This window comes from Thamnophis elegans, chromosome 10, assembly GCF_009769535.1.
Source record: "Thamnophis elegans isolate rThaEle1 chromosome 10, rThaEle1.pri, whole genome shotgun sequence".
In the NCBI taxonomy this organism is placed as follows: Eukaryota; Metazoa; Chordata; class Lepidosauria; order Squamata; family Colubridae; genus Thamnophis; species Thamnophis elegans.
Window position 1 is genome coordinate 19,018,695 of NC_045550.1, and position 20,385 is coordinate 19,039,079.

The following is a 20,385-nucleotide window of genomic DNA, read 5'->3' on the forward strand; positions in this document are numbered from 1 at the left end:
AGTATGAGCAGTAGTGTGCATACTAGAGTGGGTTCATACAGCTTTATAAGAACTAGTTATTACATTTTGTGAAAGTGTGAGTGCTGATTGAGAGCAGAAATAAACCACAATGCCTAGCATGCCAGTCAGCTGATGGCAGCTCATGGTGTGGCAGCAGTGAAGCCAGCAGTGCTGGTTGTTATACATTTATTAGCACACTGCTGTGCATAAGCCAATAAAGTTGGAGCTAGTGCTACAATGTACATACTAATATTTAACTCATTGTTTGATAATTGAATATACTATATATCACACTATATTGTTATTAATTAAAAACTCTAGAAAAGTTTTTTTTCATTTTCCCTTTCTCTTTTTTCTTCTTTCCTTTTTAATTTTCTTTAGGGTTACTGTCATGTTTATTTGGTTCTGACTATATATTTATAGTTGTGTCTACAGTCCCCTCAGGGAAAAGGGCGGCATATAAATCCCAATAAACCTAAACCTACAGTTTATATAGTTTTTGGTATGTACTTATGTCATTTCAAATCAAATTAAATTTAGCAGTTTTCTATGTCATTGTTCTCATTACAATGTATTGTTTTTTTTTAAAAATACTATCATATTTTAAAAATTCTTTCTCATTAAAAAAAACTTGCCTAAAATAAGTTACCAAAATCCTAGCATGAGAAATATGAAATCATAGTTTAGTACACTACAGTATATTCATTTTTTTTGTCAAATTATAAGGTACTAGAGCATCATCACACAATCTGAAAAAGTTATTTCAGTGTCTTTTTTGTAATATTGGTATTGCTCCAAGCTGGGGAAGGAGATGATGATAATAACCAGAATACCTTCATCGCTGCATTATTCACCTGATGGAACTAAAGAACTGCCACAAGAGAGTTTGCTTGTAGAAATGTGTGAAAACTGAGAAAATTACCCTGAGGTTTGGTTGGTGAATGCTCCCAAGATACCTTGAATAAGTACATTAAATGTGCAACAATCTCTTACAGGAACTTTTGCCATCATTGCCCACTTGCTTACCACTTAAAAATCAAAGATAATTTGTTTTAAATCAGTGATTTATTTAAAATAAATATGCACTTTCTACTGCTACACCTTCAAATTGATCACACACAGACACATCTTTGTACTGCTTTCAAAAGACTTCATCAATTATATTTTTTAACCTTTATTTGTTTAATAAAACAGGACAAAAAATGGAAGGAAATACACACAAACATACTCATGTGTACACATGCACTTAAATGAACACTTATGATCTGAAATCTACCATCCTGGTCCAATTCAGGTTGGTGGATAGATTTTTTTTTTTAACTTCATTTGACTAGAACTAAAAAACAGTGCTTAGTGATTCACCTAAAATCATTTAGCCATCTTTCCTTCTCAAAAAAGGACCATGTTTGCATGTCTATCTGTGCTTAGTAATATAATTGTGAACTCTTTACTTTGAAACTCCTTTTTCCTAATCTTATTTCTTATGTTTTTCAAAGAGCATCCAAGTGGCTTCCCTCTAAATTTAAGATGAAGACCCACTTCAAAACCAGAGGGTAGGTCTCATAAGAAATACACCAGTCAATTTAGAGTGCTATATTGGTACACAAAATCTCAACATAATAATTCTATACCTCCATGTGACATTTTTCACCTCTTTCAAATTGTTCTCTCCTTCTGCCCCTTTTCACGATCTTTAAATTGATGACAACCAATGAATAATTCTCCTGCATGGATCTTTGGAAATAAATGCAAGATCTCTTAAAAATCTCATTCATTTTAGTGTCTCAGCTCAAAGTAATATAATAGTGGAAATGTCATCAACCTTTGATTGATGACATTCATAGTTCAAACTATTTCATGCCCATACTCTGTACATCTCTAGAATAACAAACATGAAATTATAGAGGTATGTAATATTATGGTACAAATGCAGTTTAGAATAACTAGGGATACAAATTATCTGTACAAAGATAAATGGTTGTCACACATTTTCCCATAATACTGGGAAAAAATAAAATGGGAAAAATAGGGGATTCCACAGAAGACAAGATCTTGAGATGTTAATTCAATCTGTGCTCTGTGTAACATTTATTTTCTATATTTGAAGGAAATGAAAAGAAACTTGCCCATCAATAGTGAAATAGTTTTTGTTTCCAGTATGCATATTCTGCAATTTGATCAAACAATGAAGAATTGCCAACTTGATCCTAGGAAAATGAAGGCAATTGTTTATGGCTTATCTGATTTTATCTGTTGTAGAAACAATATTTTTTTAAAAAAAATAAAAGCAACACCTTGTCACTTTTATATAGCAGTGTAAACAACTGGAAGACATGTACCATTTTCAAAGAATTAAAAACATAGCTAGGTTATTTCCAGTCTATCAAATTTCTGCCTAGCCACAATAATATGATTCCCCAGCAAATGTTTGACAAAAACTCCCTGTTGAAAGTTTTTTATTTATCTGATGTCTTAGTTAAGGTCAAATTTATGAAGCTTGAGTGCTTAGATTTAACCTGACACACAATTCTATTTCATAGCTATTTCATGATTTGGTTCTTTTTTTTTTTATAAATACAGTTTGAGTACCATTTGAATAGAGCATTTGCCCACAGTAATATGTCAGTACAGCAAAATATCCATTATTGTGCTGTGGTTGTCTAATTTGTACTGCATCTTTCTGAAAACCGGAAGCATGAAGCCTGAAAGTAAGAAACAAAATCTTCTCATAGAATCTTGTTGGATGTGTTGGGATTCTTGGATAATGCAAATATACCAAGGAATGATTCAATTCAAATTAAATATCATCAAATCCAGTGCCTCCAATTCATTTGGACAGTTTTGAAGACAATTTGTTAATTCAGTGGACTTTCTGGCTTTGCAGTCTCAAATATTAGGAAACATTTCTTTCCAGTAATATAATGGGCTTTTTCTCACATCAATGAGTATTTTTCACCTCCCAAAACCCACTCTTGGAGTAGATCAGTCTGTTTTTTGCCTCCCATTGTTTGATATTTAGTTGTAGTTCTTTATCAGCCTTATTTCCATTACTTTTAACTCCTTTTTATTGTCCCCACTGTCTCTCCCCCCCCAAAATTTAAAATAAAATAGTTCCTATTATATGTTGTTATATATATGTTGTTCAGAAATGAACTGTGGAGATCTTGATGCTCTCTGAACTTGATTGTTTGCATGCAAATGCTTCATTATCCAACTAGGTAACAACATAACTGCCAGAGATAAATTTGATTAATAAATAAATATATTCTACCACTTTAAGTTCATTGTGTTTCTACAGAGTCATTTTTAGTGGTGATCAATAAGTCCCATCTTCCTTCCTCCTTGCTTAATTGCAGCAGACTTGTCTGCTTTTCTCCAGCAAATGAAAAATCAGGACAATTGAAATCCCATTACAGGAACTCACTGTCAACTTGACCCAACTATAAAGATAAAACACATTCTGTTATATAGGCTCTTCCAAACCTTCTGATAAAGCTGCTGAAAAATTTAAAGCCATTTTTTGTGCCAAGTATTCTATCATTTGTATCTGACACAGATTAAGATCCAAATTTCCAGGTTTACCTAATTCTGTTTTGTTGCACCTTTAAAGTCTTTTCATTGTGACAGTACTGTCAATTATTTTTATTCCTGTTGCCCATAGTGTCTTGCATTCATCTTTTGAACGTAAGAAAACAGATTTCTTCTGCATTAAGTTATATACTTAGCATAGTTGACAGCACATTGTTAACTGGGTAGAACCCACTCTTTAAACAAGAGTCTTTTTTTTGTCAATTCAGCAAAGACATTCCTGCATGAATGGTGGCTAATGAAGTTCACTATTTTGGGATTTACGCAGTGAGAGTTATCCCTATCTTTCTTCACTTTCATTTTCAAGATGGTCATTTTTTTGGTCAAAAGTAAAGTATTGTATTGATATCAACAGCTGTCATAACTGAGAAATTAGCAGGATGTGACATCAGCCATAGTAGCTGTAGGATTCTGTTATCATGATTAAAGGAATCTAGCTATATGATACGGGTATACTTGCTAAAGTAAAAAAGATAAAAATTGGAGAAAGATATTGTTGGTTATGGGAGGTCCAGTTCTACGAGTATAGGTAGACCTCAACTTATGACCACAACATATGTTGCTAAGTCAGACATTTTTTAAGTGAGTTTGGCACATTTTACAATTTTTCTTGCCACATTTGTTAAGTGAATCACTGCAATTCTTAAATTAATAATATGCTTGTTAACTGAATCTGGCTTCGTCAGTAAGTCTGCTTGCCAGAAGGTCACAAAATGGAATCACATGACTCTGGACACTCCAACCGTCATAATGTGAGTTAGTTGTCTATCATCCAAATGTAAAACATGTGACTATGGGGGACACTGCTGTGGTCATGTGTGAAAAATGGTCATGTCACTTTTTTCAGTGCTGTTGTAATTGTTGTGGTCCTCCGGTCGTCTGCAGAGCTGGCAGCAGAGTCAGACAGTGAGGAGGTTGGGAAGGAACATGGGCCAGTGCTGGAGTCTGGGGAAGGCTTGGATGAGGGCTCTGCTTCAGATGCAGAGAGGGGGGCCAGGGCCATTTGGGAGTTATGTGCTACAGAGTCAGACATCAGTGAGGAAGAGTGTGAATGTGCAGAGCTGTCAGAAGGCAAGAGTTAAGACAAAAGAGGTAACTCTTTTGTGCGAGGAAGATGGCTGCCTGAGCTTCTCACTCGGGCTTGAAGAGAGACGAATCTTGAAAAAAAATTGAGTCTCTGCTGTAGCCAGACTACTGAAGGGCGAAGTCTGGGCAAGAGGATATCGAGAGGGTGCTGGAAGAACGAGTACCTGGAGAAATACTGCTCGGATGGCTCTGGGCGGCGCAGCGGTGTTGAGCGGTGCTGAGCAGCTTGCAGGCGGCCTTCCCCCCCCCCCCACGGACAGCACAGGCAGCGGTTTCCAGCTGATGGGTCGCCGCGGCTTGCCTTTGTTCTTGTGAGACGCCGCTGAGCCGTTGGGATGTGCAGTCCCCCCCCTCTCCTTCTGTGGATGGTGGTCTCCAGCTGGCGGCAGTTCCAGCGCCGCATTCAGATCGCCACAACCCTGTCTTTGTCTGCGTGGCGCTGTTGGGTCGTTGAGCGGGCGCCCCCCTCTCCACCGTGGACGCAGTTTTTCAGCCTTGGATCCGGATTGCCACAGCCCTATTTTGTTTACAAGGTGCCGCTGAGCCGCTGGGTGTGCTGCCTCCCAGGGAGGTTGGTGAGTTGATGCTGGGGTGTTGTGGGTCTGAGGGTCAGGCTTGTCACCGTTACCGCTGCTGACCCAAACGTATCCCCCCCTTCCATCGCAACTCTTTTGTTTCCGTGTATTATCATTGCTGCGGACCGACTGGTGAAATCCCAGCTTTTTGACTATCATGGCCGGCCTCTCGGCTCCTGTCGCTGTTGCCGCTGCTATCCATGGTTGTTTTAGGAGTCCCACTTTCAGACGCCTGACTGTCTTGGCCTCCCGATCGTCCCCGCCCCTGCCTTTGTCCTCAGGACCACCATTCTGGAGTGAGGTGCGATACTTGAATCCACCTCTGGCCTCGCTGAGAGTCCCATATACTATTCTGCATACTATTCTGCGCCTCAATCTTTGCAGAAAGAGAAAGCAGGGGATGAACAGGACATGGGCAGGGAGTCTGCTCAGCACCTCCCACCTCCCCCCAACCGACATTAACCCTCCAGCCACTTCAAACTTTTGGGCCTTGCCCTTTTTGCTGGACTCTGCAGAGGAGAAGATTAAGAACACTAAGACTTTCTCTCTCGTGCAGTGCGCAAAAATTTTTAGGAATGCGGTGTGAATGGTATGTCTGATTGATGACTGTACCCACTTTTTTAACTTTATTAATGTTGTATTTTTTGTGTTTTAATTGACTTATGTGGGGGAATGCATGGATGAGTGGCTGTATTTGTGTGAGAGGATGACTGATTCGAAGGGCCTGTCGGGAAACGCGGGGGCTATAGGGGTGGGCGGAGGGACCACGGGCACGGGAGCGGGCCGGAGCATTACGGTCTTAACAGGGAGGGGCAGATATGGAGGGGACTTTAGGGCTGGCCATTACCGGGGAAGGAGGGCTCACTACGTTACAGAGATCCCTCCTTCCGGCCCTATGAGTCCCACTCCAAGGCCAGATGGCGCGAGTAATCAGGACCCTGGTCTCAGGCTGCTGTCACTAAATGCCAGGTCTGTAGTTCACAAGGCTCCCCTCGTCCGGGACTTAATCTTAGACGAGAGGGCAGACCTGGCATGTATTAGTGAAACCTGGCTGGGCCCGGAGGGAGGAGTCCCCCTTGTAGAGATGTGCCCAGAGGGCTTTCAGGTGCTTCATCAGCCGCGATCCCAGAGAAGGGGTGGGGGTGTGGCTATTGTTATCCGAGAGTCTCTAGTACCTCGTAGGATCCCTGCTCCGGAGCTTGTCGGGTGTGAGTCCTTGCTGGTGAAGTTGGACCTCAAGGGTCAAGTGGGCTTGCTGTTAATGTACCTGCCTCCCAACAGCGTTGCAGCAGCCCTCCCCTTGCTCCTCGAGTCAGTAGCCAAGCTGGCAATTGAGTTTCCCAGGCTTATGGTTCTGGGGGATTTCAATCTGCCTTCACTCGGTGAACACTCTGATGGAGCGCAGGAGTTCATGGCTTCCATGACAGCCATGGGCTTGACCCAAGTAATTCGGGGCCCGACTCACTCGGCGGGTCACATGCTCAACCTCGTATTCCTCTCGGAGCAGTGGAGTTGTGATCTTGGTTTGAGGGGTAGCGAGATCTTACCCCTGTCATGGTCGGACCACTACCTACTGAGGCTTGACTTTCGGAGACCAAACCCCCACTGTAGGGAGGAGGAACCGATTAGGTGGTTCCATCCCAGGCGACTTATGGACCCTTTGGGCTTTCAGACGGAGCTTGGTGTTGTTTCTGATACCCTCGCCCGCAGTCCGGCGGAGACTCTGGTTGCTGCTTGGAATTCAGCAGCGGCAGGGGCTCTTAACCGGATTGCGCCTTTACAGCCGATCTGAGGCAGTGGATCCAGGAGGGCCCCTTGGTTTACTGAGGAACTCCGGGAGATGAAGCGCCGAAAGAGACGCCTAGAGCAACGATGGAGATCCAGTAAGTCTGAGTCAGACCGAGCGCTTTTAACATCCAGCATCAGAGCCTATCTTCGGGCAATTAGGACGACCAAAAGAACACACATTGCCTCTCTGATTGCTTCCGCTGAGTCGCGCCCAGCCGCCCTGTTCAGGATAACCCATTCCCTCCTAAATAGGAGGGATATGGGCGATCCTTTGCAGGGCAGAGCTGAGGATTACGTCCAATTCCTCGTGGATAAAGTTGCTCGGTTTTGGACGGACCTGGACTCCAATTGTGCAGAGCCAGCCGAGGCACCAGGGGAGAATCTGGAAGGACATCACTGGATTGATTTCCAAGCTGTTACCCCTGAGGACGTGGACAAGGCCATGGGAGCTGTAAGTGCCTCCACATGTGTACTGGACCCGTGCCCCTCCTGGCTGGTCGCTAACAGCAGGGAGGTGACACGGGGCTGGATCCAGGCGGTTATTACCGCCTCCCTTCAGGAGGGGTTCTTTCCCCCCGCTCTAAAGGCGGCGGTGGTGAGACCCCTTCTGAAGAAGCCATCTTTGGATCCAGCCATCTTAAACAACTATCGTCCAGTCTCCAACCTCCCCTTCGTGGGGAAGGTTGTTGAGAAAGTGGTAGCCTTTCAGCTCCGGCGGTCCTTGGAGGAAACCGATTATCTAGATCCCTTCCAGTCGGGATTTAGGCCTGGCTACAGCACGGAAACCGCTTTGGTCGCATTGATTGATGATCTCTGGAGAGCCAGGGATGGAGGTTATGCCTCCGTCCTAGTGCTCCTTGACCTCTCAGCGGCCTTCGATACCATCAACCATGGTATCCTTCTGCGATGACTGCGGGAGGTGGGGGTGGGAGGCACCGTCCTACGGTGGTTCTCCTCTTACCTCTTGGACAGGTCGCAGTCGGTGTTGGTCGGAGGGCAAAGATCGACCCCTAGACCCCTTAATTATGGGGTGCCGCAGGGTTCGGTCCTGTCCCCCCTCCTGTTTAATATCTACATGAAGCCACTGGGTGAGATCATTCGACGGCACGGGATAAAATACCATCAGTATGCGGACGATACGCAGCTGTATCTGTCCGCCCCGTGCCAACTCAGTGAAGCGGTTGACGTGATGTGCCAGTGCCTCGAGGCTGTTAGGGACTGGATGGGGCTTAACAAGCTTGTACTCAATCCAGATAAGACCGAGTGGCTGGTGTGTTTCCCTCCTACTAATTGGCCAAGTGTTCCATCTCTCAGGCTGGGGGGTCAAACAGTACGCCCCTCAGACAGGGTTCGCAACTTGGGAGTCCTCCTGGACCCACAGCTGACTTTTGAACACCACTTGTCGGCTGTGACCAGGGGGGCATTTGCCCAGGTTCGCCTGGTGCACCAGTTGCGTCCCTACCTGAACTGGGAGGCCCTCACAACAGTCACTCGCGCCCTTGTGACCTCTAGACTGGACTACTGCAATGTGCTCTACATGGGGCAGCCCTTGAAGAGTATTCGGATACTTCAGCTTGTCCAGAATGCAGCCGCGCGAGCGATCGTGGGTGTACCTCGGTTCACCCACGTAACACCTATCCTCCGCGAGCTGCACTGGCTGCCTATTGGTCTCCGGATACGCTTCAAGCACTAGTCGTCACTTATAAAGCTCTTCATGGTATTGGACCTGGGTACTTGAGAGACTGCCTGCTGCCAATTACCTCCACTAGACCGATCAGATCCCACAGATTAGGCCTCCTCTGAATTCCATCCGCCGGCCAGTGTCGACTGGCGACTACTCGGAGGAGAGCCTTCTCTGTGGCTGCTCCAACCCTCTGGAACGAACTCCCCGTGGAGATTCGAACCCTCACCACCCTCCAGGCCTTCCGCAAGGCCCTTAAAACCTGGCTGTTCCGACAGGCCTGGGGCTAAAGAGCTGTTGCCCCCGTCTCGAATGGTACGACTGTTGTATGTTTTTAAATTATGCATTGTTATGCTTTGTTTTTTAAATTTTTTGTCTGTATTCCCCTTCCCTGGTTGAGTTGTGAGCCGTCCTGAGTCCCCTTCGGGGGAAAAGGGCGGCATATAAATGTAATAAACTGAAACTCGGGAGTAAGGCTTGGAGATGATGGTCCCTCCCATAAGATATTAAGGAGGAGCAAAGGCACACGAGCTTTTGCAAGAAGTAACTTTGTTTGTTCTGGTCAGTTTAATTCTGAAGCTTCATTTTGACTCTGCTCCATGTGGCCTTGCAAATCTAATTGCCAATTAGGTCTTTGGCCACATTTCAAGGGAGATAAAGGTGGGTGCTTATCAGCCTTATCCTGAAAGACTTTGGCAGGCTTCTGTTGGACTCTTTACAAACTATTTGTGACTCATTACGGGCTTTGAATGAACATAATTCACAGCCATTGAAATAAAAAAAAGGGTTTGGGGGACTAAGCATGTGTTTTTTTATTGTCTCAGGAAGCCTAGGTCAGAATAGTAACTTTGAACAGTCACTAAATGAATTGTTATAAATCAAGGACTACCTGTATTCTGTTTTTCTTTATATATTTCTTCCCCAACATTTCTAATCTTGCAGTTATATTCCAAAGAAAAATGTTATCAGGGAACAGCTACTATCAAATCACAAACCTGGATATTCAGGAAGCAGGAGAAACAAAATGAGGAAAATACACGCATCAACCAGTCCCCTTCTTCCAATAATAACCTTACTGGCATCTTCCATCACTTCAAATTCCAAAGACTTTCTAAAAGACATGAATGTGAGACAGAAAAAAACCCTACTTTGTTTTCAAGAAATAAAATTTTGGTAAATATAGGGAACACTTTGATTCCAGAGTAAAATGGAAGAAGTTGCAGGTAGAAAAAGTGTATTACACTGTTAAATCTATATCAGATATAACAAATGCATTTATTTGAGTATTTGACCCATTCTAAAACAAACCTATGACAACAATCAGTGTATTTGGTCATCTCATGTTAAAGCAAATCTTTTATGATTTGGGCAGCAGTGCTGCTGCACACATTTTTCACATTAGACAGCTAAAGTGATAGGAGATAATTAAAAAGAAACATTTTATAGAACATATTTTTAGATTATAAAGATGCTTGTTTAGAGAATATTTTTGTAAACCTTCTTGGCAGGTGTGAAAAAGGAGACTGAGAGTTAAAAACAATCTGGGTAATCATTCACATCATAAAACTTTAAGAGAATTAAAACAGGATGAATGTTTGGCAGAAGATTAAGACACTGTATTTCTTTTAATGTTTCTTCTTAGTTGTACAGTTCAGTTGAATTTGGAAGAAGATGGCTACTTCTACAAGAATCCATAACCCCAAATAGATTCTACTGGTAAGTGAAAAAAATATTTTTTCTCCTATCACACGTCCTTTTCTAACAATGAACAATATAATTAATTTATTGAATTTGAGTCTTTATAATAAGCTCCCAGATATCTTCCAATGTCTTTTTAGGCTATTTTGTGTGTGTGTGTTTTATTTTATTTTTTAGAAAAAAGTTGCAATTCTATGACTGCATACTTTTTTGAAATGCTCTATATACTGGAAAACCAAAGCTTTGGTTCCTGTTTATGTAGCCATATTGTTTAATGTAGGAATATAGTTTATGAATACATGAATGTTTTAGGACCATGATGGAGAACCTATGGCATGTGTGCCACAGGTGGCATGCAGAGCCATATCAGTGGGCACGTGAGCCATTGCCCTAGCTTGGCTCCAGTGTGCATGTGTGCACAAGCGCGTGCTGGCATGCGAGAGCTGGCCAGCTGAATTTTGGCTGGCCTGCCCATGCTGCCCTTCCCTTCCCAGGAGTCTCCAGTCAATGCCAGGGCTGTCACAGAGGCTCTGGGAGGGCATTTTCAGTCTCTGGAGGGCCTTTCCTGGAGCTTGGGGAGGGCCGTTTTCACCATCCCCAAGTTCCAGGAAAATCGCTGGAGCCCGGGGAGGGCAAAAACTGGGCCCATCGGAAGTCAGAAAACAGGCCATTTCTGCCTCCCGAGGCTCCAAAAAAGCTGTGCACGCATGCACGGGACAGCAGTGAGAGTCACGTACGCATGTGCAGGGGGAACAGTATGGGAGGGGCTTTAAATTATGGGTGTGAGCACACATACTTTTGGCATCCGAAGTAAAAAAGGTTCACTATAACTGTTTTAGGATAACACAGAGGCATTTATAAATACTGATATTAAGGAGTCCATTGTAATATTCTTTCTGAGATTTTCCCCCTGTGAAATAATGTATCATATTTTTCAGAGTATAAGACACACCGGGATATAAGACACACCAAGATTTTAGAGAGGCAAATTTAAAAAAATTACACTCTTCAGACCTCCCAAAAATGGCCCATTTTTCGCGAAAACAGACCTAGGTTTTTTTTTCAAAGAAAGGGTATGAATAGCCTTTAGGAGACTTGTAGAGTGCTCCGGGGGGGGGGGGGTCAAAAACGAGCAAAAAGCGGCCCATTTTTCATAAAAACAGGTCAGTTTTTTGTCAAAAAATGTGGAGGTATAGCCTTTAGGAGACTTATAGAGTGCTCCTGGGGGCTGGAGGACAAAATTGAGCAAAAAACAGCCCAGTTTTTGCTCATTTTTGCCCTCTTCAGCCCCCAGGAGCTCTCTGAAAGCCTCCTAAAGTCTCTGCATGGCCATTTTGGTGAAGGGGTGGGGTTTGGGGAAGCAAAAAATGCTGTATCCAGTGTATAAGATGCACCCAGATTTTCAGCCTCCTTTTTGAGGGAAAAAGTTGTCTTATTCTTTGAAAAAATACGTTATTTTAAATAGTTATCTCCACATTATTTTCATGTTTTCTTTACAAGTCCCGAAGTTATCTGTGGGAAAGAGAAAAGGAGTAGTTTTCTGATATCTTCTGAAAATTTAAAATAGTTGATTTAGATAACAATTTGACTGCCTTAGATTCATATGTTTTTTTTTACATTTGTAGAAATAGGGGCAAAGAAAACACAGGATTGAAAGAAGAGAATAAATACAAAATTGGCAAAAGAAAAAGAATTACTTTATGTTCAGTTCTGGAACAGGATTTTCACAATTCTTTCCAAAACTACCTTTAAAAATATACCCTATGATGAAATATACAGTTTGGGAGAAAGATGTAATCACATACAGTTTAGATAGATAGACAAAACTACCACCTTTAATGAGTTTCCAAGTGAGTTCTATAATTTTACAGAAATTGCTGCTTGCCATATTTCTGTTGTCCATTCCTTCTGTGTTCCCAATTTTATGGGAAATAAAATTGATGTTTTGATGTTTGTTTAGCACGCTTCACCATTTTAGGTTATAAAATTAGTTTCAGTTAACAATTTTTTAAAAAAAGAATATAGATTTTGGAGTCTCTATGTTTGATTCCAGTGTGAGTTCTTTATACAATTTTTCATATTGTTCCAAATTAATGTATAAACATTGAATGATATTCCATCTTTTTCCTTGTAGAGTTTCTTGATACTCTTCTACTTCAGAAGGAACTACTAAGTACTTGGTTAGGGTTCATAAATATGTAGATTAAACTGTCCTGTCAATTATAATTTGAATGGTGGTGTTCCTATGTGAGAACATTTCTACTGGATTTTTCATAATACTAGATGAGTTCGTCGGACAGAAAAGGAAAATGCCAGGAACAGGTATATTTAAGGTTTAGGCAATATGAAGCATGTTTGAATAATATGGTCTTGATTATTTATTACAGATCACACTTCACAGCAATTAATTAAATGGCCATAAGATATAGTCACAGATTATTAATTATATTATTTAATTGAATTTATTAAAGCTATCCATGCCAGATGAGTATGGGATCATATAAAATTTCATACTAAGTTAAAACAGTTAAAACAATTTAAGTTTCTCTTAGGTAGACTAAAAAATCACTAATCCATTTAGTGATCCATTTAAATATCATTACAGAAGATCTAGAGTATGAGCCAAGGTGGCGCAGTGGTTAAATGCAGCACTGCAGGCTACTGCTAGATCAGCAGGTCAGCGGTTCAAATCTCACCGGCTCAGGGTTGACTCAGCCTTCCATCCTTCCGAGGTGGGTAAAATGAGGACCCAGATTGTTGGGGGCAATATGCTGACTCTCTGTAAACCGCTTAGAGAGGCCTGAAAGGCCTATGAAGCGGTATATAAGTCTACTGCTATTGCTATTGCTATAGAGTATGAGTTTGTCTGTATATATTCAATTTATTTTACACTTATTTGTTTACAGTGTGGTGGTTAGATTTGATTGTGTTCTATCAAGTTGGTGTCAACTGTTAGAGACATCACATAAAGTTTTTCTTCCTGATAATTTATTCCTAACCTGATCTTTCAAATCTTTCAACGGTTTACCCATTGCCATGATAACTAAGTACATTTATCTTCCTGCTGGTCATGTATTTCCTTTTTCCTCCTTTCACCTTTCCAAACATCTACAACACTACAACACATAATGTGTCTGAAGTACAATAATTTGATCCTGGGCATGTGTGCCTCTAGTGAGAACCCAGTGTAATGATCCATTGGTTTATTTACTTATCTGTCCACAATATTCACAGAAATGTTCTCCAAATCAATGTTCAAAATTTCAGTACTCTTCTTATTCTGCTTTCCAACTTGAAGGATCTGGCTATTCTGTGATAAGGTATTTTTACAGTGTGTTTAACTTGAGTTTCTTTCAATCAACATCTATTTCTGTTTCATGATCCTGTATCTTAGCCCCTTCCAATATCATGCTCTAATTACTCATCTACTTTCTGCAAATATCTTATCATATCATGTGAAAAAATAACTAAGATCTTTTTTTATTTTCACCAATGCTTCTTGTTTTAATGGCTACACAGTAATTGTTATTACTCAATTATAATTTCCAAAAATACACTAAGAAAAAAGCCAAAAATGGAGACATCTATCTAATGAAAATCTTAATCAGTCTCCTAGAAAAGCATTTTGTTCTTGGTTGGCATAGTGGCGGCCACACACCATCCTTAGTGAAGCATGCAAACCAGTTTCTGTATTTCCTGTGTCAGATAAGAAAAGCACATCTTTCTCCTTCTGTCCTGGCCACTTTTTACAGAGGTACAATTGAGAGCATTTTAACAAACTGCATCACTGTTTGATTTGGTGGTAGCAGTGCCTCAGGTAGAAAGTCCATACAGAGAGTGGTAAGGACAGCTAAGAAGATTATAGGAAGCTTGCTTCCTATTATTCAGAATTACTGCTTATAAGTGCTATGTGCTTAGAGCTCAATGCATTGTTAGCAACCCCCCACACCCACTTCATGGTCTCTTTCTGTTGCTCCCTTCTGGGAGGATGTTTCTAATAGGACTCCCAGATTTTGTAACAGCTTTGTTCCCTATGCCATCCGTCTAGTAAACTCTCAAGATTCATTTTTATTGCCATGTACATGTATACATCCAAACTAGATTGTGTTGTTTCTCTGTGTCATATAATTTATGTGGGTATCTGGATATTTATTTAGTCATGTTTATGTGATATATATTGGAGGTGGTGACACTTTGAGAGCTGCCTGCAATGCAATTTTATTTTAATGTATGCCAACTAGTGTACATTCAAAGTGACAGTAAAGTTATTTTCTTTCTAAAGTTTAGAACTATTTGTCCTATGAAGGTAAACTTTATTCTAAATTATCCCATTCTTTTTTAGAATGTTCTCACACACAACCCTGATATCTCTGAAGTAATAAGCAGAGGTCTTCTTCAGCTGACTATGTGCCATTTGGAACTCAGATCATCTTTTAAATCAACATTTTCAGCCTCAGACAATTCTTCCTAAACAGATTATCCAGAAATGCTTGTGCAGAAATTCAGCCATTGGGATAAAGGAAAAGTCACCATAAGGCTAGATAGCATAAACAAGAAAAGAAGTCATTTGCTTTGGGATTTAGGGAAGGGTGACAGTTTGTGGTCCAGATGGTACTATGCTATAAAATTGACAAACCCTGAATGTCATTTTTCTTGCCAGGGAATTGAGTAGATGAACACTCAATAAATGGGGAGAGACAGGGAGATGGAAGGGAAAGCAAACAGAAATAAGGTCAGGGTGAGGAACTGATGAGTTGAAAGTAAATGCAAAAGCAAATGTGAGGTCAGTAGTGTAATTGGTTGGATTATGTCTTCTGAGGTACAGTAGAGAAGCCAGTCCAAATCCTATTATATTACCCAAAGTATTCTATTCCATAAACTACATTTCTTTGAAATTTATCTTCAGAATAGAGCTATTGATGAAGAAGTGTCCTGCTCTTCAGTAAAAGATTTCTGATCTAAAGTCCTGATGTCATCACATCTATTCTTCCTAGTCCTAATAGAGTTCAAACAATAAATGTGATATGGACAAATAATTCTGTTGCATATATCAATAAATGTAAAAAATGGTTATAAGAGAAGGAGGTGCTGCTCTTTTCTTCTACAGTCAGACCAAATGACTTGTAAATACTCATTTATGTGGCATCTAAGAACACCCTGAGGCATAGTGAGAGTTTCTAAAAATACTTTCAAAGCTTTCTTTAGATTGCAACTATCATTACTAATATCGTTATTGATATGTACACTTGTTAAATAAATATATATCCAGACTGATTTGCATTCTGATAGCAACATGCATGTCTCAGAATTTTAAAAGCTACTTTTAACAATTTGACCTTACTTGTTAGACTGAACTTAATATCTTCTTATCTGTGAAATCAAACTGATGATTCAAGATGATGTGGTTATGTTTGCAAAAATTACATATAGTAAGTAAGATCTTTATTACGGTCAAAGACCAGCAATATACATTAGTTTTTACACTATATTAAAAAATACTAACATTAAAATATAATTAAAAAGTATTGACATTAAAAGTGGATAATAACATAATGGTCCAAAGATTGTTAAAGGTATGTCCAGATAATTGGTACAACATGGTACCATACTTCTGTAGCCAATTTTTTTCTTATGGACATTGCAGCAGCATAGAACTTTGCCACTGCATACGGGTAACCGGTTTAGTGTCCTGGAGGAGAAAGCCTAGATAAAAATTGTCTTCCCTCCCTGGCAATCTCTCTAATAAAGGGAGAATATGTGCAGACCTACAAGCTCTGTATAACTCGCAGTGTAATAGAACATGTGAATTATCTTCCACTTCTCCTTTACCACATATACAAACACGTTCTGCTATAGGTGTTCTCTTATACCTGCCCTGCAGGAGTGCTGAAGGAAGAATGTTAAATCTAGCTCTGAAGAAAGCTATTCTTTGTTTTGGGGAGATCAGGTCATTTAGAGCCGAGGTGGCGCAGTGGTTAAATGCAGCACTGCAGGCTACTTCAGCTGACTGCAGTTCTGCAGTTCGGCGGTTCAAATCTCACCGGCTCAGGGTTGACTCAGCCTTCCATCCTTCCGAGGTGGGTAAAATGAGGACCCGGATTGTTGTTGGGGGCAATATGCTGATTCTGTAAACCGCTTAGAGAGGGCTGAAAGCCCTATGAAGCGGTATATAAGTCTAACTGCTATTGCTATTGCTATTGCTATATCTTGCTGATTCCCACACACCCTGTTTGATTCTGTCCCTACTGTGGAGAGGCAACCTATTTAGTTCTTCTTGGAACTCCATGTCCCTCATTCTATTAATTACTACTTGCTTTGCTTGCTCAAAGCCTAGGGACATTAAGAATAATGGTGAGAGCCGATAAGAGTCCAGCTTGTGATCAATTGCTTGTTTCCAGGGGGAAGGGAAATTGTCAGTCAACACTAGTGAGGACAGTCCCTCTGGAAAGAAATGCATTTTAAGCCAATAAATGATCATCATCTTCCAGGCTCTTACTTGAATTTGAGGCATGCCTGTCTCAATTCTTAACTGGGCATTTGGAGTTCCATTGGTGCAGCTAAGATGGCCCTCAAGAATTTTGTTGGTATGGTTTCTAACAAGTCTCTCTTTGCAAGGATTCCTGTTTGTGCCCCATAAAGAATTTGTGCCAATGTTTTGGCCGCAAAAAGTTTTAAGGCAGAAGGTACTAACTGACCTCCACCTGTATAAAAGAAATGTTTGATTGCATTTGAGGACCTAATGGCTACTTGCAATGTGTGATCCAGGTGTGCCTTCCATGTCCCTTGCGAGTGGAAAACCACACCAAGGTATCTAAATGTTCTAACCTGTTCCAAACTATATCCTTCCAATTTCCATGAGTATTGGCTTGGTCTTTTAGCAAAAACTAAAATTTTTGATTTATCGAAGTTAAGGACCAGCTTTTGCCTGCAATAGCCGAGTGTTGCCCTAATTGCTCTCTTCAGTCCTATGGGGGTTTGTGAAATGATAGCGGCGTTATCAGCATATAAGAGAATTGGCACTGCGTTGTGCTAGGTTAGGAGGATGGAAATCAGGATTCTGTAAAAGATCAATCAGGGGATTAATATAGAAGTTGAAGAGGGAGGGGAACAGGATGCAACCCTGCTGTACCCCTTTTTGTACCCTTACTGAGCCGGTTAGACTCCCTTGGGGATTGCACCTCACTTTCAGGGTGGAATTGGCATACAATTTTTGTATGAGGAAGAGGAGGCGTTTATCAATAGTGGTGCATTTTAACTTCTCCCAGAGGGTGATCCTGGATATTGAATCAAAGGCCTGTTTAAAATCCAGGAAGGCCACAAAAAGAGAGGATTTCTTTTTATGTGTGTATTTTTCTACTAAATGGTGGAGTACCAAGATATGATCCACCGTCGATCTTCCTTCTCTAAAACCGGCTTGTTCGTCTTTGCTTATCCCCCCTGAAATTAGCCAATCTTGAAGTTTATAATTTAGGTGTTTGGCATACAGTTTACTAATAAAGCTTTGAAGACTAATGGGTCTGTAGTTGCCTGAGTCATTTCTATTCCCTTTTTTATAAATTGGTATGATAATTGCTACTCCCCAATCTCTAGGCATATGGCCTGTTTTGTCTATAAATGTAAACAGTGATGCTAAAAGTGAAGCCCACCAACTGGCGTTCTTTTTAATTATTTCTGGCAGGACATTATCAGCTGCGGGTGCCTTATTAGCCTTTAGGGCTCCAATCAACCGGGATATCTCTTCTGGTGTAACAGGGGGCCAGTGAGGAGTGTGGTCCAAACTAGCTTAGCTCTCCTTGGTTACATAGTCAGGATCTGTATAAAGCTCCCTAAAATACTCTTCCCAGGCATGAATCAGAATCTGATTTGTTGGGGGTAGGGGAGGTTTTTCCAGTCCCCTGGTGATGTACCAAAAAAGGTATGTATTTTTTGTCCTGACTGCTGTAATTAGTCTATGCCAAGACTCCTTCAAGGCCTTCCTATTTACAAAAGAGAAGAAATCACACTGCTCCTCTAGTGCTCATGGATCCCTTCCCCTGATTGACACTGCACTGCATATCCCCTGCCCTAACAGTTTTTTCAATGTGATACCTTCCAGTTAAACTGAATGACAAATCCCAGAATTCCCACCAGGATAATCAACATCTTACGCGGGGAAAATACAGCTTTAAAACTGGTTCTATTCAGTCTTTAAATTGTGGTATTCTATAAAGAAATGTCACATTTTAACAAGGGGAGTTACAACATGCTGAGCTTTCAATATAGTTTTAGGAAGTTATTTGTTGGCCTACTGAAGTTGAAAGAAAATGAACCACCAAAGGCAATATTCCCACCAATCAAATTGCATCAATTAAACATGGATAGTTTGTGATTCTATTGTCACAGGGCAAAACATGTAGGAATAATTATGCTTTGAAGGTAATTTCAATGAAGGAAATACAAGTCTTTTTCTTTCTTTTACTAATCTTCTGTAGCAAAACAGCCTTCAGAGGAAATGGTGTAGGAGAAGATGATTATCGCCTTTGAAAATGTATCTTTTTTGTTCAGACTTTTCCTTATGCTTAGTTTATGGTATCTCTGTGTTACATTTGTGTTTTATTTAATAGCATTATTATGGTTTATATATTCAGCATATTAGAGACTGAGTTAATGAGAAACATTTTAGATAAGGTTTTTTAAAAATAAATACATTATTTAGGTTAGACTTTTAGAATGTTGTGCCCTGTCATTGCCTCATTGAATGTAGGTTGAGGTACATTAAGATTGGACAAAATATTTCTGTATCCATTTTCATCTATTCCCTTTATCCCATTCTGAAATTCAATCTGTCTGTACTTCTAAGTCAGGCTGCATTTTAGTTTAAAATCTAAACTAAATAATTGAGGCTTTAATAATTAGACTAATATTTAGTCTAAACTAAATAGTTTAGGCTTTAAACTATCCACCATATAACTTCATCTCATCGTTAGAGTTATTAGATACCTGAACAATCAAAGGAGGACATGACAATTGGAAAAGTAAAGAAATGTAGGAAAAGAAACACATATCAATTGTTTACGTTTCTTGGTATCTTCAACAAAATTATAGCAAAAAATGTTCTTAGGCCTATGTGTATATGAAATTGCATATTTTCAACATCAGAAAGACTAGCTTTTCAATCTCAATATTTTTCCAACATTTTTTTATTTTTACCCATTTTATGATATTGTTATTGATCTTAGTATAATAATAATATAAATTACTATTTCAATAGTGTTTATAAATAAAATTTATTAACATTCTTTTATTTATATACTTTAACTTACAGTTTTAGAAATAAACTAAATAAATAAATAAATAAATAAATAAATAAATAAGAGCCAAGGTGGCGCATTGATTAGGGTGCAGTACTGCAGGCCACTTTAGCTGACTGTGATCTGCAGCTCAGCAGTTCAAATCTCACCAGGCTCAAGGTCGACTCAGGCTTCCATCCTTCCGAGGTGGGTGAAATGAGGACCCGGACTGTGGGGGCAAGTTGCTGACTGAATTTGCTAAAAAATTTGTAAACAACTTAGAGAGGGCTGAAAGCCCTATGAAACGGTATATAAGTCTAATAAATAAATAAATAAACAAACAAACAAAAGAAAATATTCTATCAATAGCAAGTACAAATTAGGATGTCAGTATTACAAGCATAACATTAGTTGATTTTTTTCAATCAGAATTGTGTATAACATTAAAAAGATGAACGCAAATTAAATCAAAGTGTTGTGTAATAAAGGTTTCATTTTTAAGCTTAGTGTTAAAGGCTCCATTGCATTTTTCTTAACATATATGTTAATAAATCCTTTTGGATCCCTATAAGAGGTATGCATCTTCCTCAATATGATTTCCTCTATCAGAAGCCTAGGAGTTTTAGGGTTCTGTGTAGTATTTTTTTTAGCTGTATAGATGTTCCTAGCCTTGCAGTTGTATGGATCTGGGATTTGCTGG

At 40.2% G+C, this 20,385-nt stretch overlaps 1 protein-coding gene across 1 annotated transcript in view; it reads left to right on the forward strand.

Annotated features, from left to right (window-relative positions):
- The window catches only part of SORCS1 (sortilin related VPS10 domain containing receptor 1), a 611,780-nt gene that overhangs the window by 408,462 nt on the left and 182,933 nt on the right, over positions 1–20,385 (forward strand). The window contains exon 5 of the mRNA XM_032225618.1: positions 10,361–10,434. Within this exon, the coding sequence (XP_032081509.1) occupies positions 10,361–10,434 (74 nt within the window). The remainder of the gene's footprint in view (positions 1–10,360; positions 10,435–20,385) is intronic.